Source organism: Chanos chanos, chromosome 4 (assembly GCF_902362185.1).
Source record: "Chanos chanos chromosome 4, fChaCha1.1, whole genome shotgun sequence".
NCBI classification, from domain to species: domain Eukaryota; kingdom Metazoa; phylum Chordata; class Actinopteri; order Gonorynchiformes; family Chanidae; genus Chanos; species Chanos chanos.
Window position 1 is genome coordinate 14,433,207 of NC_044498.1, and position 26,134 is coordinate 14,459,340.

The 26,134-nt window shown below is 42.7% G+C and overlaps 1 protein-coding gene across 3 annotated transcripts; it reads left to right on the top strand.

Annotated features, from left to right (window-relative positions):
• The first annotated feature begins 1,743 nt into the window (after positions 1-1,743).
• On the top strand, positions 1,744-25,881 carry mark1 (MAP/microtubule affinity-regulating kinase 1). Of its 3 annotated transcripts, XM_030770605.1 has the most exons (17): positions 1,744-1,794; positions 8,396-8,599; positions 10,502-10,555; positions 15,373-15,421; positions 17,242-17,307; positions 17,396-17,466; positions 18,046-18,102; positions 18,363-18,599; positions 18,952-19,071; positions 19,565-19,664; positions 19,961-20,073; positions 20,169-20,331; positions 20,614-20,795; positions 22,318-22,415; positions 22,679-22,840; positions 23,153-23,416; positions 25,548-25,881. In XM_030770605.1, exons 1-17 carry the CDS (start codon positions 1,744-1,746, stop codon positions 25,879-25,881), a joined length of 2,325 nt encoding a protein of 774 aa, XP_030626465.1. The 3 variants fall into 3 exon arrangements, with proteins under 3 accessions (XP_030626465.1, XP_030626466.1, XP_030626468.1); XM_030770606.1 differs by lacking the exon at positions 22,679-22,840; XM_030770608.1 differs by lacking the exon at positions 22,679-22,840 and having other exon boundaries at positions 20,211-20,331.
• Positions 25,882-26,134: the final 253 nt, after the last annotated feature.

Below are 26,134 nucleotides of genomic sequence, written 5' to 3' on the forward strand. Positions count from 1 at the left end.
AGAGATTTCAGGAACCTCTTAATTAATTTTAAAGGTTCTGTTTTTTTTATGGCTTTCACTTTGCAAAAAGGTACGTTTTGTATGCCACATTTATATTGTATGTATGTGTTTGGGATTTTTATAATTCTTTAACAGAACTTCAAGAACAGGACAGGGGAAATAAGGTGACGTTAAGGTCATTAATATCCTAAAATGTTAAGTGCCTAAAAAATGAAGGATTTCCTCAGTTTTTACTGTATGTCATGAATTGCAGATGCTTTTTACTTTTAATATTTTTATGTGAACATTTTTATACTTTATAGTTTGTTTTCCTATTATTTTGCCTGCAAACTTAACTTTTCTAAATATGTTTGTTTAATGAAGGCAGCTAGGGCATATTCTGCTGTCACAATAAATGTTCATCTTTAAGAAACAGTGTAATGTCTTTGTTTTCAGACAAAGCTACACCTTACTAGTGTAGTGGAAAGCATGTCTTCACTTCTTGGAAGGTCAAATTATAGCTTTTTCTGTAATAAGATGAATCAGAGTTGTGAAGTCCATGGCTTTCTTTAAACTATGACATATTAGCTGTGTTTTTCATTGATCTCAAACCATGCATCCAAAATTTTATTACTGGGCTTTGATTGGTTGGCAAACATGTGAAGGGGTTTTTGTTTGTTTGTTTGTTTGTTTTAACGTCAGGATAGACAGCCTTAGCAAAACATGCTTTTATCCAGAGGATTTCAGTAGGCACGATGTTGTTTTCACACATCCAGTTTTTAGAATAGTGCTCAAAACGGAAGCAGGTAAGACTTCAAGACGCTAAAACTGATCTTTCAGATAGGCATCATGAACTGAAAGGTGCAGCTCTGGTCCTGACAGAGTTCGAAATGACCGTCAAATTAATGTCATGAGTCCACATTCGTTACAACTGTTGTCTGCATTAGTAAACAAATCTCGACCACAATAAAAGAGAAAAGAAAATGGAAACGCAATTCTATCTTCGCACCATGAGATGGCGATGTCGGTCTTACAACTTTTAGTTCGCGTTCTTTCAGTAACCAGTGTTTTTAAGAATTAGAATTCCATCACTGTGTAATATAAAAAAGAAAGAAAGAAAGTCTGTATACCCTTCTTTGTAAATGGAACACTACCCAGAATTAAGTATGGCGCGATCATCAGAGCCACTGACAGCGTGAACTGAATATTAGCCTAAAAAGTCTGGGATGCTGTAGGACTTGACGTTTTTTGACGAGTTATCTGGCGCTGTCCCATCCTCGTTAGGAAATTTCAGAAATGTAACAAACTAAAAAGTGATTATCCAATACTTGCTGTAAAAACACGACAACGACTAATACGATGTATAATTTCGTGCGTATTGTCATTTTGCGTGACACAGGAATGCATCGAGTTCTGTGGAACGTAGAATCCTTCTGCCTCCTCCTCTGCATTTTCACAGCCGTGTCCATCAGGGTGGATCAATGCTGGAGCGTCAACCCCATGCGTACTCCCGTCTCTCGTCCTGTCGGTAACGTTCGCTTGCCTTTTATCTGGGGACGCATCTATCATTATAGTAAGGGGCCACTGCCTCCAGCTGTCGCGGAATAGGCTAAGAATATGCTGTAGTTAAGAGTATTGAGGGTTTTATCAGTTGGGCTGGAAATGCCGGTGGTGTGAAGGGCTAGACAATTAATATCTTCCCTCGTAGCGCCCTTCTTTGCGCTGCCAAGCTCGGTGCTTTGCTAAGCGGCCTAAAAACACAAAATGTCGACCAGAACGCCATTGCCCACTGTGAATGAGCGCGACACCGAGAACGTAAGTGCAATTGTTTTAATTGTTCTGTGCAGAAATGTTTACACGACGAGACAACAGTTTCGAGCTGGCTGCGTTGGTGGTGATGTTTCACTATATAGCATCATGCTAGAGCTGGCTCACTCACCTATCAAGATATGGTTGCTAGCTAGCGTACCAGCACAAGGAGGGGTTTTAGCCTACCAGCCAGTATCAATAGTGAACAAATGGACTATCGTATTGTTTTGCATGTTTATAGAAATCTTTACTTTGATCGGACACCCTGGAGTAATAGTTCTGGAAGTGATGTCTGTGAATGCCAACCTGGTGGCAGGGTGATCGCAGTTCAGGTGCATTACTATTCGCCTTATTCTTAGCTATAGCCATCTATACCTATAGGCTATTTATTTGGCTGGCTATATCGGAACAATACCAACCTGACAACATTACCGTTGAAAGCTATCACGGATTGTCCTACTTCTTAATTGAGCAAAACGGTTTCTAGGAAACCGCTTTGTGTTCTTTAAAGTAGCGTTACAATGCAAGTGATTATAAATGTGTCCAAGCCACCATAGCAAACCCGTTTCTAACGGTGTTTTTTCCTCATCTAGCCGCTCGCATCACGAAAAGCGTTCGGTCGTGGTCTTGTGCGGAAAAAAGAACTGCACATCATCATGTGTTATGCTGATTGTATTTTTATATTAAAATAGTTTTCTATGGAGTTAAATAGTTTATAAAGTATTAATAACATCTAGCTCTTGTTGAAACGCATATCTTAAGGCAGTCTACGGTTGCTCCACAAGATACTGTCTGCATAAAATTTAGATGTATCTTGTATTCTGCGTTTTATGTTGCTCAGATTTCATAGATTGGAAATGTATAAAGTAGAACACTTCTCTTTATATACGTTTCAGTGAATCGCAATAAAAGCTCAGTCAGCAATGGTGACCCCATAAACATTTTTCATTGTGAGGGTATCAGCTGTCAGAGAAGACATTTCATTGGGTGATTTAATTATTCTGTGTCATACGATTAACAATTTGCATGGATTGCTTGGAGCTTTTTTTTTTTTTTTTGGTTAGACAAGAGGCAGTGGGGAATAACGAAACACACTCATTCTGCTGTCCTGTACTGCTGCTCAGCATGACCAAAGATTTTGTGTATTGAATTGAGTGTGGCTCTCATGCATGAGGTGACCTGCTGCTAAACATCTTTGTAGGTCACTTTGGGCTGAAAAGTCAATAGGCCTGTGTCAGCGTTCGAGCTATTTATTTAGATTGCAAGTATTTCTGCATCATTTTTTCTTCAAATGCTTAAAGTACCTGAATGACAGAGAGAAAATGTAATGTATAAGTTGGAAAATGTATAGAGTCACTTCAACTAATCCTGCTCTATTAACAAACATATCAAAACATTACGGTAATAATTATTTAGAGGGCAGTGTATTTAGTGATACACATATTGCCTTTGTTTGAAACATAAGATTGCTTTGCAGACATGCTCAACACTCAAAACAATTTCCTTCACCTTTAAACACAAACACACACACCCGGTTTATGAAGTATATGTTCAGACACACACATTCCTATGAAGGCTCCTTGGAACTGAAAATATAGAGGTTGACATAAATAGGTTCCTTTTGCCTCAATACTAAAACAGGCCTGTTTTCATTACATTCCCATGTTAACCGTTTCATTGCCTCTCATATTATAAGACTGAAAAATAAATAGTAAATGATTAATTTGCTCATTAATATATGACAGTTGCAATAATAATAATAAAATATGCTGTCAGATGTTTCAGTAACTGTCTTATTAAAGAAGGATGCAATACAGTTGTTTGTATGATATGCTAACAAGGACAAAAGAGAAAATAGTAACTAAATATATTACATAGAAATGCAAGTTGCTCTGAATCTGCAATAAGTCACCATGATCTGTTCTCATACCAAGAAAATTTTCCTGTTTTTTGACCAATTATCTGACCACCACTGCTGCTGCTTGATCAGGACGGTTCAAAAGAGCTTGATGCAATTCAGTTTGTAGACTACTTGCTTATTAGTGTAATCAATACAGTGGATAAACTTTCATCCAAATTGCTTGCCAGCTTTTTTCTGTCTTTTTTTTTCTTCTTTTTTTTGGAAGAGGAAGAAATCAAAGAGAAGCATGGGGTTGTAAAATTGCTCGGAAGTATGGATGCAGCAATATTGGAAGGATATATGTTCCCGAAGAACGTCTTTTAAAAATGCAAGGACTCATACTCAAGTGCTTTGCCCCCTTTAGTAATGGAAACGTGATGTTGCATTTTTTTCCAGCTTTAATGCATTGGCTCTGCCTTAGAGAAATCAATCAAAACTTACAACAAAGAGGTAGAGGGTTCAGTTTAGCGCAAGGAAAATCTATTGAAGACCTGACCGTTGAATTTAAGATGCTTACCACCACCTATCCCAACATCAGCTACACAAGCCGCAGGGTCGCAGTGACCCATCAACTATCAGCACTGTGGTGAGAGAGCACGTGTGAGAAACGCAGAGGTGTGTGTGTGTATGTGTGCGTGTGTGTGCGTGTGTGTGTTAGACATTTAGGAAAAAGAGAATGATAGAAGACTAGTGACTCTTAAGATCGATGCAGAGAGAGAAAGTTCAGAGGAGGGCTCAGTGAAGCTTAGCTTATCAGTGCTTGTGCTTTCACTGGTAAAACAATTGCATAACAGAAGGCACGCTCAGAGGCGAGGAAGGCTTTTAAACAGAAGCAGTGTGGAGGAGGGTGTAGGGAATAGGGGCTGGGGGTGGATAATGTACCTTTCTGGAATGTCGTGTCCAGGCAGTGCACTCATTGTCATGCTAACACAGGAATGCTTGTGTTGTGTCATCAACCTTCATAAACCTCAGAAAACCACCTCTGGTAAGCTTCCAGGAAAGGAAACTGAATCTCTCCCTCTCTCTCTCTCTCAACCCCCCCCCCCCCCCCCCCCCCCCCCGATTCTCCATCCTTCTAAGTGCTTAGATCGACATTTAGGACCCATTTGCAGGTTTTAATGTGAGCATGATATTTGAAGTAAGCCTAATAGATATGAAGAGTGAAATTAAAGGTTGTGATTCATGTTGTTATGTAGACCATTGACACTGCTCACAAATTCAACTCATACAGAGGAACCCAGGCCATTTTGATAGATTTTCCTATTTCATTTAAAGCGGTACAAAGGTGCCTTTTTTTTTGCAGTTGAGAGGGAACTCACAAGATGCCAACACGTGACTCCCTTCCTACAGCTGTGTTTTCCCCTTCCATATTGTATTACACTTATTTCTTGTGCCTTACACTAGGCTTGCCCCGCTGAATGAATTAATTATCAAAGTTAGATGTTTCTTGGAATACAGCTAATGAAACATTTCATCTGTCGTTGGCGCTGAACATTAGATAAGCCTTTTGCTCGAAGGATGTAATTTAAGGCGTAAAGTGGAAAGAGAACAGTTGTCGTGCAAACTACAGTAGCCTAAATGCAGATCAGGTCCCAAACATCAGTTGATATCGATGCATTTTGATAATTTGATACCTCGCTGAGTCACACTCTAAGTTGAGCCATGTCCTGGGCCTGTTGCCACCATTACAAAATGCTGGATAATGTGCATCCTGGTTGTACCTCATTCTGTATGATCGAACAAAATCCAACAGAATAGACCACTAAGCGTGGGCACCAAAGTGGCCCAGTTACATTTGAAGTGACCATTTCGTGTTGAGGTTGGTGTAAATAAAGATTGGAATGAGCTTATTTGACCTTAGCTGTCCCCCAGAATGAAAGGATAGGACTACACTTTCATTAGTATTTTAATTTTAGCAACAGGGATTTAAGGAAGAACCATGTATATGTCCACTAATATAAGACTGCAAGTTTTCCCAGTACTGTGTACTCATTCACCAGAATCTCCCTCGCTGTGTAGCCCATAACAGATTGTAGGCAGTTCTGCTCTCTGAAACTTGGCTACACACAGACAAGCTAAAAACAGTTCTCTATACTGTGAATGATTAGTTGAATTTGAAATTTTCATCTCCGTGGAAGAACTTGACGCTAATCCGATTGTTAAAAAAAAAAAAAAAGAAAAGAAAAGAAATGAAACCGTGAAAAAAGAAGGTAGAAAAGAAGGCAAGTAAGAAAAAAAAGTTCTTTTTAATGACGCCCTGACGTTGGTCTTGCTGTTTTGTGGTGCCCCCCAAATAACCTTCAGCATGCTGCGGAAAAGTCTGCTTATCGATTGGGATGGATAGATTAGATTTTTATTGGGTTATCTTTCTGTGCGTGCTGTGTCATGTGGAGCGGACAGAGCTGCGCAGTAGGAGAGAAACCTCTCTCTCCTAACCTGTGGCAGACACTGTTCCCATCTCTGGGTTTTTTGGCAGTGCTGTTAGAGGGGTCATTCTCAATTTTGGATGAAGCTTTGGTTTGACACTAGATAGTATTGTGTGACAATGCCTGTGAAGTTATTTACATTCTGCTGTCTTTTCTGTTTAAATTTGACCATGGTGTTTGATTAATTAATAAGCGTTTTTCACATTCTTTTAACCTTTCCAGTGATTTCCTACCACAAAGGAGTTATTTGTGGCTTAACAATAGAGAGCGCCTACAGAACGAGCTCCTAAGTGACATTTTATCAGAGCTGGTTTCCATGGCACACAATAGCTGACCAATATTCCCATTACATGTGAAGTGACTCAACAGAAACTCTGATTTTGAAACATCTAAACCCTGTTTTTTTTTTCCTTGGTGTCACTAAAATAGCCACTACATACCACATGCCAAAAGAGCATCGTCTTTAAAATGTACTTGCTTTCATTATAGGCCGTAATTGCGAGTAATCAGCATTGCCAACAGTTGTAACAAATGTTCCCTTTTCTTTTTTTTTTTTTGTCGTTTGAGGTGAAAATGGATGTTAAGTCAAAGCTCTGGGAGGGCCGTGTAGATTGAGTCACAACGCGAGTGACGCACGCGTAAGAACTCGTGTCGACAGAGTCCTCCGTTGCTAAGGCTTAAGAGGCCACGCAAGCGCGAGCGGGCAAGCAACTTGAGCAGAAATAACCGGTGAAAAGGCTAAAAGTAGTGGCAAACAGAAAATGGTTAAAGTGATGGTAAAAGCAGGCTATGTGTCCTCTGTGTTAACTGATTTATTTCAGACAGGTGTACAAATGAAAAAATTTTAAATATTTTACAGAGTTATTGTGATTACATGATATGTTAGAAACATTCAAGTGTGCAGCAAGCTTGTGTGAGGGTGATGGCATGTTTTTGAATGTGTCTGTGTTTTAGGGATAGAGAGAGAGGGTGCATTTCTGGTGCTGTCTTTGTCTTTTGTATATATTCATATGATATACACTGTCAGTAATTTACTGAAAGGAAGCTCTTCTGTAGAACAGAGGTTGTTGTTTAAGATTATTTTTGCAATAAGAAATAATCAGTTGTTGAATTCGGACCTACAATTTTTAATACTTTGGTACTATCTCATCAAAGGCCCACTGAAGTTTGATCACCATAGAGACAATGTCAGTTATAACCTGTTTGATGAAGCCGACTAGTGACTAGTTCTTGCTCATCCTCAGCCCAAACTAAATTTGCAGTAGAGTTGATGTAAGTGGCCTTTGGTTTGGCAGCTCCCCGTAGTTTTCCTTTCAGGCCATGTATGGCTTTCTTTTACACTCTCCTCACAATATACAACCTACAATACTGGTGCACACTGTCAGGTTGTTCCGATGGTTGCCTTATTTAAGTGATTGGTTAGCCTTGCATCTCAAAACAGACTTCTTTTTTTTGGTAATGCAGTTAAACAATATGTTTGTTTGTTTTTTTTCTTCTCTTTTTTTTTTTTTTTGTAATGATTATCGTAATTGACCCAGTTTTGCAGTAATTCAAAAATAAACCAAAGTCCTTGTTAAACTGATATGCCATGTCTGTGTACAGCTACAACACAGCAATAGAGGAACTGTGTTGTCCTCCTACCTGCCATATTGTGGAAGTTATTAAGGCCATTGTTGTATTAAAGAGGGAAGTTTGCTTAGGAAATAGGGCTCTCTTCTTGGTTTTCACTCCAGGTAAATGAACTCTACACTAAACCCATATGTGTGCCATGAGATATGAATGGCTTTTCTTTCTTTCACGAAAACATCCTCTCATTGCACATCAATACTACACGTGGCTCTCCGGTGTTTGTACAGCCAGGTCACTCTCCCATTTGTTTATTTAATTGTTCTGGTGATTGACTTGCATGTGTCTGTAAGCATGACCAGACCAGAGCCTCCTACAAGTTGTTTATCTTTGTGTTCTCTCTTTGACAACTGTTCTTGTCTGGGCTGAACGGGGAATAGACAGGCACTGGAGTGAGTTGTCTAAAATCTTGGAAGACCACTTACATGATTACATTAGGATACCTAGTGAGAGTTTTTTGGGGGGGAATGTGGCTGAGAAAGCCATGACCGATTTACCCAGGTAGATAATAATGCCTGGAGGACTGATGCCACTTGTTATGCAGAGGCAAAAAATACTGGAGTTTCAGAAACCGATCATCTACACAGAATGATAAAGCGGTCCCTGATTTTGTCTAATTGTGTTTGTGATCTGGTCTTTTTTTCTTTTCGTTCAGCATACGTCTGTGGATGGCTACCCTGACCCGCCGACCCCGCCCACCAAGTCTGGCAGTCGGCAGAGCCTCCCGCGATGTCGTAACTCGGTGGCGTCCACTTCTGATGAGCAGCCTCACATTGGCAACTACAGACTGCTCAAGACCATCGGCAAAGGCAACTTTGCCAAAGTGAAGCTTGCGCGTCATGTTCTGACTGGACGAGAGGTTAGATCTACACGGTTCCTGAATATCTACAACCGTCCATGGTTGTTTCTTTCTCAATACAGTTCAGCTGGAACTAGACGATAACATATCTCCTAATCTCAACACAGTAAAATCCTGATTTTGAGAGGTGTTTATTCTGGAGTGAAATCAGAGCTATTGTGTAAACCACACCACGCAGATTATGGGAAGCCTACATGGATTTCTTCACATGCTGCTGCATCATATAGAACAATATAAACCATAACATTTAGCAAATAGAACATTCCATGTGGCTGTCTGCTTATGTCAATGCATGACCCTGCATGTCCTTTGTAGAGGATAAATTTGTTGAAAACTTACTGAACTTCCTTTTTTTTTAATGACAAATATTGACATAAAAACAGTTTTGCCAGAACACAATGGTTTGGCCATGTCATTCTGGTTTCCCCCCATGTCATTCTTTTATACCGCTCTGCTTTTCGAACATCCCCTTTGGCCAGATTGTTTCTGAAGGAATTGGCCGGAAAGGTCAGCAATAGACTGTTGAGTGCTATGGAGCCTTAACCAGTTGCAGTAACGTAGTCAGTTCTTTTTCAAATCAGAGTTGGCAGTGTTTGGAGAAATTCGCAGTGTTTCGTATCAGAAAACAGCCCATTTCGAAACACTAAAAAAAGCGTTTTTGGTCGCTTTTTTTTTTCTTCAGATTCGGCGCTATTAATCTTATACCAATTTTTATATCAATACCGCAGCTGGAAAAGTTCAGGGGAATACTAAAACAAAAAGTTAAAACAGGCACTTAACCCAGCACTGGAAACACGCTAAATTATTGATGCCTCTTACGTCAGTGTCATCGTTCACCCAACTGAAATTATTCTTGCGTTATATAAGCCTTGAAGAGTGTATGTCCACACACGCCTGGATAGCGGATGACATCCAAGCACTGAGGCACTTAGATCTTAACATGCACATCTCTTCCCTTTTGCGTTCAGTTTCTCATGCAAGGAGAGAGGGGAATCATCATTTTTACACCCCTCTTCTCTATCTGAGTCGTACTGTGACAAAATGTCCTGGCCACTTGATTATAAGTTACATCCCCAACCACTGCCTAAGTGAATATATGCCCTGTTCTTTTTCATTTGAAAGGATTCTTAGACAAACATTAAGTCACAGAGCTGGTTATATTACTCTGTGCTGTGTTCATGAGGTCTTCATGAGTTAACTGCCTCAAACCCTCTGAGGCAGTACGTAACACCCTGAGGTGATATACGGTACCTACCGTGTAACGAAGTGAAAAGAGTAATTAGAGAATTAGACACCAATGAAGGAGACAACAATTTGATAGTCCATGGCCATACCAAGCGTCAAACGTTTCTAAACATATATACCAAAAATGTACATAACTGCATTTTGCAAGCAACGTATTTGTACATAAATGTTAATGAAACATTTTTGGCTTCAGCCATACTAAGATGTTTATATGTGACCGTATTCATTATTTTGATATTAATTAGGCTAATGTCAGTATGAACTGAATTCAAAGATGGCATTAACCCTGCTAGTGGTGATGTGTGGTGGGACACAGAGTACCTTTTCTCTTGTGCTATGTAGATTAGTCTGAGGGAGACGGAGAGCAGATTTCCCTATAGGAGTTACTTATTCACAAACAGATAAGATGGCTGCACCTCCCTGTAGGGGACATATAGGAAAGCTTCTCAAGGTTTATTTTAGCTCCTGTCAAGGGCTGTGGGCCAAGATCAATTTCCATTTAGCAATATGAAGGGAATCAGCAGAAGCTCTGGACTCTATCTGTCATCACGTCACCTGCTCTGACAGACGTGTTTGAGGGACTGAGTACACTGGTTGATGGTTAGAACCGGGTTGAAGTAATGTGACTTTAACATTCGATGTATCTCTGCCTTCCAGGTTGCTGTAAAGATTATAGACAAGACACAGTTAAACCCCACCAGTCTACAAAAGGTAAGCTCTGGCCACCTCAGACCCCTTTACATCAGTTTTTGTTATTAATAAGCTTGATTAAACTTATTTTGTTTTGTTTTTTTCCATTTTCTGCCAATTTAAAATAACCGGTTACCCATGCTCGTAAGTCCATTACACACTGTGCTTGACACCACAATAATGTTCCATTTTAGGAATTGTATTGTTATTTTTCCGTCGTTCATTGTGATGTTCCTTGTAGATTCCACCATACATGTCCAAGGACCAAAACTGAAAAAAATGCAAGAGTCAACCCAAGGGAGACAAGCAAAGCAGCTGTAGAAGCCTGGGTTTTGAGAGTCAGATGAGTTTGAAACTAATTCAGTTTCCACAGTAAAATGAGCAAGATTTCAAGCAGCATATAGCTGGCTTTCTACAACATGTTCAAAATACATAAATGAGCTCATGGTATTCACTTTGTAGAGATGTTCCTCAGGACTTAATGACGTATGTGTGCATAAGCATGCTGTTTTTTGCCAACGTACAAACGGTGAATACGTCCAATAGGGAAATTAGAGAAACATTGTGGAGTTTGATTTTTAGATAAATGAAATTGTGATACAAGAAGAAAATGTGCCGGGGTGGGGGGGGGTCCAAAAACAAAACGTTCACACACTAAAATGATCAGCCAGCAGTAATGCAGCCCCGAAGGGCTGGAGCGGATCGTGTTTGCCCTGCGATCTCGGGTTCCACCTGCAGGTTAAGATTCATAACGTTGACAGCGTAATGACTGTCACCTCAGGTGGCCCAGAGTCAAGTGTCTTGTCCCAACAGTGAATTAGTGTTCGGTTTTAAGACCCCCTCGGTCAAAAACACGTTAAAACCGAACAGATCGGTTTTCATCGTCTGGCTGTACATGTTCGTTCGTGAGTGCCTGGCTCGGAGCAGGAGCTTTGACGTTCAGGGTTCAGACCGTTGGCCGAGGCTGAGGTGGTTGAGTCACTGCCTTTTGCACGTCGTTTTTCGAAAGCTTGGGACACATCAGCGCCTTGTTCACTTTAAACAGCGAGTCACTGGCTTTCACAATGAGTTTCCAGATCACCTGATGAAGTCTCCTTCCATCAGCAGTCTGTTTTTGGGAGTAGAACTAATGCAGAGGGCCTCCTTGTCCTCATGCAGAGTGTCCTCTCTGGCAGAGTGCCATGAAATATCACTGTGCTGTTGGATTAAGTCATATACTCCCTTTTGGATGTATGTATTCAGTGGTACTGTCATTACTGGATGTTTGCATGCGCACGTCATTTCGGCTTTTGTATTTTAGTCAGTGAGTTGCAGCTTGAGTGAACAGCATGGATTTTATTGAACTTTATTGAGCTGTTGAACTCCAACCTTGGATCTGATCGTTTCCGTGTACACCTTCCCCATAACTGATGAGTTACATATTTTCTGTTTGATCTCCCATAATGTTTTTTTTTTTTCAAATAGAAAGGGAATTTGAGAGTACTCTTTGAAACCATGAGGGGCATATCTTTTATTAAATAGTAGGAGGCAATGTTCTGAGTTTCCTCAGGGTTTTTTCTCAATATCTTTCTTCCAACTCATATTTCTGTGGTTGTAGAAGCTCAGAATGTCTCAGAATGGTGATAACATGACTGTATAGAGTAGACCGCATAGGGTTTAGTGGTCCTTCAAAGACACTTCACATGCCTCCATTCCTTAACAGATCACTATAGTCTAGTGCGTGTGACTAGACTTAATGGTTATTGGGAGCTTTTCAAAGATATTTTGATAGATTTATGATTGATGTGCACATCACTCTCTCTCTCTCTCTCTCTGTCTCTCTCTCACTCACTGTGTGTATGTCATTGCATACACTTAGGGAACCATGTAATGCTCATCACCCAGTCCCCATTTTTGGCAGGAAGATTAATGGCTTTATGGACCAAGATGTAGCCTCTACGTGAACACACACACAAATACACACGTACATAAATACACAAACAAAGCTGAGTTGCATGCAAAACATGCTGTAGACCAAACTGTGCTGTAGAATAAACAGTGTGAATTCCAACCCTCTGCACCCTGACACCACCAACAGCACACTCTCATCCTCTGTCCAATCAACTTCCCTCATAGATTTAATTCATGAACTGATGTCTTTCTCCTCAGTCAACCAGAACAGATTTTTTTCTCATGAAGATACATTTACTTTATGTATTGATGGAATTTTTTTTACAGATATATTGAAAGAGTTCACTGCTTAGCGTCGCAGAAGGAAGAAACTGAGTCCAACACATGTTCATGCCGACTTCTCAGTTGTGGTATCTTCTGGAAGCAATTAATTGGTTCAGCCTCCCTGTGTCACTGAGCATTCTTCTAAGTGCACATCATTATCTACTTTTAAGTCTTTGCCTTATCTGATGGGATAATGAATGTCTATGGTTTTATTGCTTTGTTTTGATCACGCTGCCATTCCTATTAAGTTTTTCCATGTAATCATTTGTGCTTCCATTCACTTACTTTTTTGGTGAAGGTACATTTTTTTCCTCTATGCGTGTATGTGGGTATTGGGGACTCATTGAGAAACAGGGTGAAAGGGTTGATATTAAGTCTAAACCGGACACACACACGCACAAAACACACGTAGAACACCGTGGAAGAATCCATGACAGGAAGTTAAACTCTCGTCGGTGTCAGCTTGGAATGCTGTTGTGTCGTTGTGGTTGATTTTAGAAATGTCTTTCTAAAAATAGAGACCTGAATTTCTCCTTGTCTGATGAGGAAGTGCAGACCACCGAGTGAAAAAAAAAAAAAAAAAGTTTTGATTTCTTTTTCTCCCCTTTGTCTGGCTCAGTTCACCTCCCCTCATTCCTTCCTTTTCTTTTCTTTTTTCCTTTGCTTGGTTTCACGTGTCATCCTTGGATGTCTATTCTGCATGAATGTGCATCTCTCACACAACAGAACGGGTACATTCCAAACGGTCTATGGAGTTCAGAGGTCAAATCGGAAATGGCAAGAAGGATGTCACGTCATTGATCTGTACCTTAAAGGCAAAAGTATCATGTCAAGTGATAAAACGACCGTTGATAAAAATATGTAGGTTTTGATGAAGAGGTGGGGGAATTAGAGTACATGAACAGTGAACAGTGCCTTAAGCAGGGGCATAGTGAAACACAAATAACTCTCTTCCTCAGAGCGGAGTAACGTGCAGTTGCATCTTTGAAAAAGTGCCTCTGTTGACCGTATAAAATTTTAACGCTGAGGTACTATTGTCCAGAGTGTCATAAATGTTATTTTTGTTGTCGTTGTTGTTGTCATTTTACTATTTATGACTGCTGCCTTCAGCTGCTTATGTCCCGGGTTATGAACTTGTCGCGTGTCTTCTCTCTCCGGGGTTCACGCTGAGCCAGGCGGGAGCCTGAGTGGCTATACACTGCCATGCACTGTTCAAGCCAGTTCCCACGTAGACTTTTTCTCTGAACTGCGAGCTCCCAAAAATGCCGGGCATCCGAAGAGGTGCGCCCTGGAACAAAGGGTTTCTGCAAGGCCTTTGTCATGTGATAAATTGATCTGTCACCCTGTTTTGTTGGATTTTTTTTTCTTGCCCGTGCTTGATGGAGTTGAAGGAACACTCCCCCTTTTTTTTGATTTCTTTTCATTTCACTCGCTCTGCGCTGGGCTCTGGAGGTTTGGGAACTTGCCTACTTGCCATCTCTTTATTTTGCCGTCTTCTTGGTTTTGAATATTTTGTTGTTTATGATTCGGGAAACACAAGTGGAATGCACATGGATATTCGATATATAAGAAATTCATTCAGTGACCCTCATTCCATCATGGCGCCATAAAATTCTGGGGGAGGAGTGGGCTGTTCCCATGCATAGAAAGTCAGAGAACACTCTCTGAGATGTAGTCAGCTTTTACATTTATGGCATAAGCTGTTTAAATGTTTTGGGGGTTTTTTTGTCTCATTATAGGGAAGTTTCTGTCCTCTAATTGATATCTTCACATTTCCATAAGCCCACAAATCACTGATGTTTTTGTTTGTTTGTTTGTTTTTGGTTTTTTGCAACACTGTGTGTTGCATGTTTATCCTGTATCCATTACTTTTATCAGAGTGTTTGAAATCTCATGAAGCCCTTTTTTGTTGAGCAACAGCATCTGTTTGTATATGGTGCATTAGAAATATCAGAGGACATCTTAAATTGCAGTTGTCTCTAGCACTGACAGACATGTCTCTCTCCCGGCCCGTTTGTGCTTCCCACTGCAGATCAGAACTCTTATCTCTTAAGTGTATGGTTTGGTTCGTCTCAGCATACTCTGAGTAAAATTGAACCTTATAGATTCTACGGGAGCTGGGAATCATAAACAAGAGACTGTCTGACATCTTGTCACTTGTAGACATCACATTCATCATATTTTCCTTTGTCAGTCTCGAGTGACGTGGGGTAATAACTTTTGTAACATCACATTAGAGGTTAACTCATCCCCTAGTCCACTCCTGGGAGTCTGTCAGAGATTCTGCTACAGGCAGTCACTTACTCACACTCACACACACTCACACTCACACACACACATTCACAACTGCCTCAGTCTCTTCTCACATGAGCGAGCATGCTAAACTGCAGAGATTTTCTGTTTCACCACAGTCCAGTAGACGTGTCAATCATAACCGCTAACTGAAACACTGAATGCAGAACATAGCCCTGGACATTCTAAATGCATTCATAAAGACCAGTCACGGGCGAATTCTCAGCGTATTCACGGCGGACGCGTGTTGCACTGATTAATGTACTTGTATTGCATCAGAGCATGGTTTGTTATTCATCCAAAGCTCACGTCCTTTTGTCTCGTTCCTACAGCTCTTCCGTGAAGTGAGGATTATGAAGATCTTGAATCACCCTAATATAGGTAAGACCTCCAAAAACACAGCTTTTCATTGCACTGTGGTTATTGTGACCCTGTGGAGCAGAGCCTTAAGTCACCGCTAACCACTGTTACGGCCTCACCCGACCCCTCTGTGTAGAGGCTCAAATGTAAGGCCCAGATGAAGTGGTCTCAGGGATGGAACAGAGAGATGGTTGCTAATGGTCAATGGTAGTTATTTGTTTTCCTGGTTTGTGTGGTATTTGTCTGCTTGACTTTGAGTTTTCCCCCTTTCTCCATCTCAGCAAGAGGGCCACTGAATTACCCTCATAAAGCATGATTTGGCCCTGCCACTAGGAGATGGTGCCATAAAGACCCAGAGCCTGGAAATGATTTCCCTCCCTCCTCTCTCTCTCTATATCGCTCTCTTAGTGCTCTCTCTCCTCTCTCTCTCTCTCTCTCTCTCTCTCTCTCTCTCAGTTTTCCCTCCCTCTCTCTCTCTCTCTCTCTCACTCCACAAGGTCTTGATTTATTTGTGTGTCCTTTGAGGAATGGAGCCTAGCTCTTTCCTCCCTCTCCTCTCTCTCTCTCTTTCTATAAGAACAAGTACACAACCCAAAGCGCTGACACCTCCATTGCATTCATGACGCAGCATTTTTATCCCCTCAGTTTTCTGCCTCCTCCTTCTCCCCATATTTGTTTACATTTTAATTGGATTGTTTATGTTGCCGTTGAGTATTTATATCTTGTAAATATGACTGTTGCTAAACATCTCCCATTTGATTTGAATGAAAGTTCAGTTTCTTCCCTTGTGTGTTTGTTGATGCCATTGCGGTGACCATGTTCCTTTGATTCTAACTTGTGGTTTCGGGGTTTCTGGGCCTTTACATTGGTTGTTTGAAATGGACTGCTTGTTAAGCAGAGCTCCGGAGCTCCGCCGTGGATTAATCAGCCTAAAAGCTGTGATTATGGGCACTGTCATGTTTCCGAGACAGGAGAAAGGCCAGTCTCTGCTCATACATTCTGCCCATTTCAAATGGCTCCCCGCTACAAACGCAAAAGCCCATAATCCAATTCAGACTACGCACCAGTGGAAACAGAAGGGGGCCGAATGGATATTACAGTCCCTTTTTGGTTCACGACGCCATTCCTTAAACGAAGTCTTTACGTTTTACTGCACTCTTTTTTATCTTTCTGGGGTTTTTTCTCCCTCTCTCTCTTGTCCCCCCTCAAGTCTCCTCAGCGCTCTTCCTCTTCTCTCCCCTCATTTACTGTAACAAAACGAGTGTGACAGGGACGCCGTTAATTCCTTTGCCTTCAGAGACAAGTGGCTTTGAAAAGCACATGACTGACTAAGGTCTGCACTGTTCAAACGGCTAAATGTTCTCTTTGTGTGGACGCACTTTAGGACCCCCCTCGAGAGATTTCTTAAAAGTCTAGAGAAAAGAGAGATATATCTATAGATCACCGTTATTTGTGGGACCGGATACAACGGGATGTCTGCTGAATGTAATGTAAATGTTAATAGACTATCAGGACAGCACTGCAGCTTTTGCCAAAGTGACTGTTGGCTCTCGTCAGACAGAGAGGACTGTTTGCCCATGTTTTTCTGTTGGCCCTCGAGACACCATTTGGCTGCCGGCACGTGCGCGCACATAAACACACATCTTAATATCAGTTATGAAAAATGTTTACGTAGCCAAAACATCTAAGCAGACACAGGTCACACACACACACATGCACACACACGCGCGCGCGCACACACACACACACACACACACACACACACACATCCTTCCAGTAATAATCTCCTTTCTTAAACACTGTTTTTTTCTTTTTTCCCTCCTCTTTTGTCTCCACTCCAGTTAAATTATTTGAGGTCATTGAGACTGAGAAGACGCTTTATTTAATAATGGAGTACGCCAGTGGAGGTGAGCACCACAGAAAACATTACATTCTGTTTAGTGCAATAGCTCTTCTTCAAGGGCCAGAGCTGATAGTGTCCATGTGTCTCCCTAGGTGAGGTATTCGACTACTTGGTTGCACATGGGAGAATGAAGGAGAAGGAGGCAAGAGCAAAGTTTCGTCAGGTGAGAGACACAGACTCACTCACACCTAGGTTCCCAGCTCTTTGTACCAACAACAGAGTCATATCTGATAAACGGTTCCTCTCAGCACGCCCTGACCCCTAGTGGTCGCAACTAGACACTGCATCCTCCCCCCAAAAAAAGAAAAGCGGGCCTCTCTAATTACATTTGCAGTGCATTTCACATGTCTGTGATGGAGCAGAGATTTGTGTTATTATGTCATTAGGGGCTAATAGAATCAATCTCCCCACTGCTGTTCAGTAATTAATTTGCGATCGGTCGTTGCTGGGAGCGTGACTCAGCATTAATGCTACAGAGAACAGTGACTGGTGAAGTTATGGTATGTTAGTTTAGCCTAGAGCGAAAGGAGGTGATTAAAGATAATCAGAGCTATCTGCCTGCCGCTGGACAGAAAATGTGTGAGGCAGGAACAGACAGAGTCCTTCTCTCTTCTGTCCCACTTTACAGTGTGTTTCAGTAATTTAGTCTGTATTAACAGAATGATGAAATGTGAGTTTTTAAGACATTGGACAACTAAGTGTCTGATATGAGGTGGTATGTGTGTGTGTGTGTGTTTATCAGATTGTCTCTGCAGTGCAGTACTGTCATCAGAAGAGCATAGTGCACAGGGACCTTAAGGTGAGTCATGTGTGTGTGTAGACCTGCAGTTGCTTTCAGTCATTTACAACTTCATAGAATTTATCGGTGGTTACAAAATATTGCTTTTACTATACAGTCACAAAGGTCCAGACCCTCAAAACACATATATTTTTAAATATTGACGTCAATGTACCAACCAGTGTCTTCCTTCATGATGTAACAAGTTTCTCTGTCACTCTTTTTTTTTTTTTTTTTCCTTTTTGTCCTTTTCGTGCTTTTTCTTTCATTCTTCCCCCCAGGCTGAGAACTTGCTCTTGGATGCAGATATGAACATAAAGATCGCTGACTTTGGCTTCAGTAATGAGTTCACCATAGGCAGTAAGCTGGACACGTTCTGTGGCAGTCCTCCGTACGCTGCTCCAGAGCTCTTCCAGGGGAAGAAGTACGACGGCCCAGAGGTGGACGTCTGGAGCTTGGGGGTCATCCTCTACACCCTCGTCAGTGGCTCGCTGCCTTTCGATGGACAGAACTTAAAGGTCCCCCTCATCATTTCCCTTGCTCTGCTATCAAAGCTTATGTACTGCTTATGCGCTCAAAGCTCCGTGAAAGACCTCACGTTACATGAATGCGATGAGCGTGCTTAAATTCTAATAAAATCATGTTTTGCTGTGCCGTCATCAGCAGTGTAAAAGTTTTTGTTGCTCTGCTGTCAATTGACAGCGTAAATGTTTCATTTTTATGGTTTCTCTGAGACTCTAACTTTGGAATCAAATATTTTGTGACCACAATAATGTGTCTTTGTAAAAGTTTGGCGAATGAATCAGCCGTACTGGGCTGTTTCTGCAGCTGTGCTGTTTTGTAAGTGAGCTTTGTTTTTCTTGTTTACAGGAACTCAGAGAGAGAGTGCTGAGAGGAAAGTACCGTATTCCATTCTACATGTCCACAGACTGTGAAAACCTACTGAAAAAACTGCTCGTGCTGAACCCAGGCAAACGAGGCAGCCTAGAGGTCAGTAACTCAGTATTACAGACACACCACCTTTCTGTGTACATCCCGTTCTACATGTCCACAGACTGTGAAAACCTACTGAAAAAACTGCTCGTGCTGAACCCAGGCAAACGAGGCAGCCTAGAGGTCAATAACTCAGTATCACAGACACGCCACCTTTCCGTGTACATCCCTCAAAGAGATAAAACCACGCAACCACTGCTTCACGTTCTGCCCTCTTCTTGATTTGAGCCTAAGCACAGTGATAAAACTGATCCAAGATCAGGCGTTATTAAATATCAGCAAGCCTTAAGGAGTGCTGTGTTGTTGGATTTTTTTTTTTTTAACTTGAGAAACTGTGCTATTTTTTGTTGCATTCAGAATGTTTTTGAGGTTTGCGGACGACTGGAATTATAGTGGCCACGTTTATTTAAAAGGTTTTGTAGGACTGGGCTTGACCAAATTGAATAGGTAATAGAAGTGTGTTTGAGGTCTGAATGCTTTGTGTCTTCAGCAAATAATGAAAGATCGCTGGATGAATGTGGGTCACGAAGAGGAGGAACTGAAGCCCTACACAGAACCTGAGCCCGACTTCAGTGACACCAAACGGATAGGTCAGTGATTTAATCTCCCACTCTCCTTTTTCCTCTTCTCTTTCACTCTTCTGCACCCCCTCCCCTTCTCTGACCTTATTTCACCCTTTCCTGTCCCTTCCTTTACATCTCTCCCTTCCTTACGCTTTCCTTCTTTTTTTTATTCCACTTTTCTTTGTTCTTTCTTCTCTCTTTCCCCATGCATCTTGCCTGATTTCCTTTGATTTTTTTTTTTTTTCCCCCCACAAAAACACACAGCGTTCATTTAAGTGAGGTGTAAGCTGACCCTGTCTGTTTTGTAATCTTTGATCTTGCAGAGTTAATGATCACAATGGGCTTTCCTAAGGATGAGATTACAGACTCATTAGTGGGTCAGAAGTACGATGAGGTTATGGCCACTTACCTTCTTCTGGGCAGGAAACCTCCTGAGGTCAGTATCACAGGCTCCGCACGGTGCACCACGATAACGTATCATTCAATAAATGATATTTATGCGCTTGTCATCTGATATCCTGTGTCTGGCAGTTTGAAGGTAGCGAGTCCCTCTCCAGCACAAACCTCTGTCAGAGATCACGACCCAGCAGTGACCTCAACAACAGTTCCACACACACCACTCAGTCACCAGCTCACTCTAAGGTCCAGCGAAGCATATCAGCTACACAGAAACAGCGTCGCTTTAGTGACCACGGTAACAGAGAAACACCTTACAGTTCTTTGGTTTTGATCTTAACATGACAAATTATGTCCCAGCCAAAAGATCTGCTTTCTTTACATTGCATTTGCTTGGACAATATATCATGGCTTTGTAATACTTTAATTGGACAACACAGTGTGCTTTTTCCTGTTTAATTGGTTCCCATCGGTTCTACTCAGCTTCACAACTCAGTAAAACGTTAAAAGCATTTGGAGAAAACATTTGGAGAAAATGTAGTGTTTTCTTTATCCTGAGGTGTCTGTTTCTGCTCTACAGTTGCCCCTTCCATACCTTCTGCAGTCTCCTACACCAAAAGGGCACAGGCTAACAGCGTGGAGAGCGATAAAAAAGAGGAGTGGGACGCGTCGCGCAAACTGCCCTCCTCCAGCTCTAAAGGAGACATGCCAGCGTCCCCACTGGTCGCCCAGGAACGCAGGAAGTCCTCCACAGCCTCAGGGGTGAGCAGTCACCGCCGCCGTCACGTGTGACACTATCCCTCACAGTTATTTAGAGTCTTATGCTTTAATGCCTCCTCTTTTTATACAAGTGGAGATACTGTTACAACGTGTTCTACATCATCAGCGCTTGTTTTTGATGAGAGGGAATGATGTAATACATCATTTGTAATACTTTTTTTTGCAATAGTCATCGTGGCAAAGCAATTTTTACTTGTAGAATCGTAACTTCCCGAAACGAAGGACACGCCGACATAGAGTGTAAGGTGTCGGGCCAGAACGAGTCAGTAGAGTTTCAGAAACTGTAGCACAGACTCTGCCAGTTTTAGGAACTCGACTGGAGGGACGTGACACCATTGTGTCAAAGCGAATTATTTCGTACGGTGCATCGTTAACGGCAGCGGAACACACCGCGTCAGGTGCTGCTCCCGCGGCAGAATCGCCTACAGGCGTAGAGTTCAGTGGAGATGCGGTGAGTGAGACAGTCGTAGCATACATCTGTTGTCCTCATGCTCCTGATACCACTCTGTGACCATTCCAGTCCTGTATAAGGGGACCCTAGCCATACTGGACACATACTCTCCCATCGGGATAGAAACACTGCTCCAGTAAGACCAATCACTCTCGACTGGCTTTGTAATCTTTGGCTTTCCGTCCGAGGGTCTGCCCGGACCTAAAACCGCGGCCGGGAAAGCGCACCTCACGCCGTAACAGACATGCCAGAACCTCTCACTGTGGGAAACAAGCAGCGCGGCTTGTAGGTAGTTTTTCCAGCATGTGCCACACATGCACTCATCCGCTTGTTGAGACCAGGATGAAGGATGACTCATCCGACCATCTGATGTTTTTTTCCACCGCTCAGTAGACCACTGTCTGTGCCCTTGGCACCACTTTAATTGCAGACGTGCATTTTTAGTTGTAATAAAGGGTTTACGCTCTGCAGCCTGACCTTAGCGTGTCTCACACCCCACTTCCATATTTTACAGTGAGCAGATGCAGTTCCTTAGCTGTGTGGTCCCGCGTCCTTAAACTGGTGCACAGATGTCACGGTCGGATTATGTAATTGCAGCCCGTCAGCGTTAATTGGTGATGTCAACATTATGTTCACCACTTTTTATCTCGCAACTTCAGAAAAACGAGTAGTCTTTGTCACCGACGGTTTGGCCAGACATACCCCAATAATCACCTCTCTTTCAACGCCACTGATATCTCTTCCTCTAGCCGTGACTACCAAAATAATGGGCAACAGGGCCCAATGAAATCGGTTTATTTCTTAATTATTTTCAGTGTCTCAATTTCTTCATTAAATTCTCAATTAATTCTCAATCTCCTAATTACATCAGGAACCACACTTGTGTGGAAGCCACTATTTTCAATATGCATCATACCAGTCATTTGCTTGAGGGTTTCCTTTACTTTGGCATTGAGCTGTGTGTTGTTAGTGAGGAGTGAGGGAGTACATGGGGACTTGGTGAAGGATAATTGTAATTCTTGGTGTACTGTGTGTTTGTTCATGCCCTTGCAGAACAGCGCTGCAGGCGGGATGATGCGGAGGAACACGTATGTGTGTGAACGCTCCAGCACTGATCGTTACTCAGCCATTCCCAATGGCAAGGACAGCAGGTGAGTCCAGCAGAGAGAGCGTGACAGCGTCCAGAGCTGCACACACTCTTACTGATGAGTGCCTCACATACAGCCCTGCTCTGCATGCAGAGCACATCCACACTGGCAATACACCACACCTGCCTCACACCGTTAGACTGCACAAAGTCAGGACAGTTTTGACCAGAGTCTGAAGTGGTGTGTGTTCCCAAATAACCTTTCTACTCTTTTTCTGTGTTCTCTCTCTCTCTCGCTCTCTCTCTCTGATTTTCTCTTTCGCACAGCCTGACTGAGATGTCTGCGTCGGCCAGTGGATCGTCCACGTCTCCGGGTGCTTCCTCCGCCCTGGCCTCCACACGGCCTCGTCACGTCAAGTCCATGTCAGCCTCAGGCCACCCCATTAAATCCCCCCTCCCTCCCATCGACGACAACACCGAGTATAAGGGGTGAGGGATCCCACTTACCACCCATAAACATCAGTGATCCACACATCAGTCTTCCTCAGTGCTGTGCCAAAATAGAGCCGCCCTGTAACTTTGGATGTTTTTCTCTTTTCTTCTCTCCCACTGCGTTTTTCACTCATCGCTTTTTCGTTTCATATCCACGCTCCGTTTCTGTTTCCCCTTTATCTCACAATATTTCTGCTGTCTTCTCTTCCTCATTCTTTTTTTTGCCTTCCTGCCTTCCCTTTTTCTTTTATTGTTCTCTCTCTCTCTCTCTCTCTGTGTCTCTCTCTTTGTCTGTGTCTCTTCTCTTAGCTCCAGCTCTAGTTCCCGTGCCCCGGCGGCCTCTCCGTCTGCCCACAGTATCAGCAGCGTGACCCCCGACCGAACTCGCTTCCCGCGTGGCAGCTCCAGCCGCAGCACCTTCCACGGTGCCCAGCTGCGCGACCGTCGCAGCGCCACCTACAACGGCCCTCCGGCCTCGCCCACGCTCTCCCACGACACGGGCGCCCTCGCTCAGGCTCGACGGGGCACCTCCACGGGCATCATCAGCAAGATCACGTCCAAGTTTGTCCGCAGGTCAGAGGCATGAAACTAAGCTCAGCCTGCAGCTCCTGTCCTCTAACTGTGGGGGGAGGGGGGATCTGTCTATATACCAGTGCAGTCCAGTCAAGTTTAGGGTCTTTTAAGAGAGCTTTAGTTTTCGTATATGCTGGTTTGGTAACCTCAGTCACCGACACAGGAGTTACATAAACTCAAAACTGCCTTGGGTGACAATGTCGTATATCATTCTTTCCTTTTTCTCATTAGCTGGGTAAGCCAGCGTTCCAGGATGTTTCCTGTCAGGCGTATGAATGTGTCCTGCACTGCCAATGTGACAGACAATGCTGGGATGTGTGTGAGCGTACCGGGCAGCTTGAGACAGATGCCTACACACACACGTAGAGTGCTGTGTGTGCAGTATGTCTGACTATGCTGCAGTCTGTCAAGGGCACGGTGTAAAACGAGCCTGATTTGTATCCCCGGCCTTCTCAGTCACTGCGGCCAGACGGCGTGGCTTACCACTCCTCTCTTTTACCGTTTCTCCTCCGCTCATCTGTATTTACAATGTCTGCCCTCCTATGTTTGTCTGTTCAGTGTAACATAAGTCTGATATGTTTCTCACCGCACTTGTAATTACTATCTCTTAATGCAATGTTTCAGTCACGCTCTAAGTGTGTGTGACAATCCGTAACAGTCATGTTTGGGTGACATGGCTAATTAGAGGGCACCGCTGGCGTGATAGTGGATGAGAATGTAGAGTTACAGATTCCTCGCTGATGCAGCCTTTTGCCGTCTGATCTAACGTAGCGTTTCTCTTGAAAATGCCTTCTCTTTCTTCTGTTCTAGAACTATGTCTTTCAGGGCTTCATGGAGGTAGGATCGTAGATCAGAGACCTGTTTTTTTTTTCCTTTCCTCTTTTACACTTTAGATATTGACTCCTCTGGTCTTGTCAGACTGCTAATCTGTCCCAGTCCTAGCACTACTGTTTTAACTGGGTTTCTTCCTCCTGTGTGAACGTTTGCACGCTGCATCGACTGGATCCCCCACTGACTTGCTTGTGGTTGTGTGAATTCCCAGATGCCTTTACTGTGTCCTGTGTCTGTGAATAGTCTGTTGAATGCTCGCAGTCTGTAATGCCTTTTTTGAGATACTCAGGTAAAAATAGTCCACACTCCAAATTCCCCATGTATCCAAAATCCTGTGAAACAGACTGAAAGGGAAGTGCATACGAGGATATGTTATATGTCTGTATCTATAAAAGAACCAATGCACTTAGCATCCCCTCAGTCCCCTTTTAGTTCAAGATCTTGCTGGAGTTCTTGGGCTGCTGTGGTTCCTAGTCTGTGTGTTCAGGTTCCCATCTCGTTTTCTGTTTGTCATACTGAACTGTTGGTTATCTCTAAGGGTCCCGGGTGAAGGAGAGGCCAGGGCAAGAACGTACAGTCAGAGGTGAGATCCCGTAGATGACAGAAATCAGCTGAAGAATTCCTACTGTCAATCTCCCGTCAGACTGTTGAAGTCAATGCGCACTACCCTGACTGATAGAATAGAGTTAGATGTGCATATATGCCGCTGTTTGGTTTGCGTCACCTTCTGTTTAACTAGTTAAAATGTTTAATTAAATTATGGCCATATTATCGATTCTCTAGTCTGTGATGTCATTGCTGACAATAACAAAATGAAAACCAGCATGTTGCATATGTAGATGTGGAGGGAGTGGAACAGTCCCCCTGTCCTAAAATGTTCCCGTGAATGAGTATTGATCTCAGTGGAACAGCTGGTGGTAGTGTGTCCCAGAACTTTCTGGAGTGCCTAAGGCACCAGTGAAACACGGCTCTCAGGGAGCCGACACCACGGTTTATTAAAAGGCCTGAAATAGTTTGATTCTCAAGGATTGTTCTCTGTGACCTTTATTTAAGAACTTTATTTCAACTGCATGTTAATTAACTTCTTAATCTAAAGCACCGTACCACTGAAATGAAGTGAGTTTAACAGTTTTAGACTGTCTTATTAACTTCTATACTACATTTTACAACACCTCATAGATTCCACCCTGAAGTGTGTGAGAAATGCCCCATGTAATCCTAATACAGCAAACCCTGATAACTTTGGTGAAATCTGGTTATGAAAACAGACCGATTGAATGACCGTTGTTTGTTCTGTCAGAAGTGGTTCGGGGGAACCGAAAGACGACTCCAAGCCTCGCTCGCTGCGCTTTACCTGGAGCATGAAGACCACCTCCTCCATGGATCCCGGTGACATGATGCGAGAGATCCGCAAGGTGCTAGACGCCAACAACTGCGACTACGAACAACGCGAACGCTTCCTGCTCTTCTGCGTCCACGGCGACGCGCGTCAGGACAGCCTGGTCCAATGGGAAATGGAGGTGTGCAAATTGCCCCGCCTCTCACTCAACGGGGTGCGCTTTAAACGGATCTCCGGTACTTCCATCGCCTTTAAGAACATCGCATCCAAAATTGCCAACGAGCTCAAACTATGAGCGCAGACATTGTTGAGCGATGGGAGGAAAAGAATTGGGGGAAAATCACGAAAAGCCCTGTGTGCTTAAATTATATGTAGATTCACCAGTGACTTAAAAGAGTTTGAGAGCCATTTTGAGTTTACTGCTTTTTTTGAGGCTACTGCTGTATTGTTTGACCAGTGGAAAGAAAAGAGAGGTTTATAGACATCACCCCTGCCTAAACTCCTTACATACTTACCCTCCAAACTTCCTCATACACACAAGGTTAAAT

What these genes read in the sequence shown, in the direction of transcription:
- mark1 (XM_030770605.1), top strand. Translation starts at nt 1,744, where the DNA reads ATGTCGACCAGAACGCCATTGCCCACTGTGAATGAGCGCGACACCGAG. An exon ending in CAGTGACACCAAACGGATAG is followed by an intron (nt 19,665 to 19,960) that starts GTCAGTGATTTA and finishes TTGATCTTGCAG; the next exon opens with AGTTAATGATCACAATGGGC. An exon ending in GACAACACCGAGTATAAGGG is followed by an intron (nt 22,841 to 23,152) that starts GTGAGGGATCCC and finishes CTCTTCTCTTAG; the next exon opens with CTCCAGCTCTAGTTCCCGTG.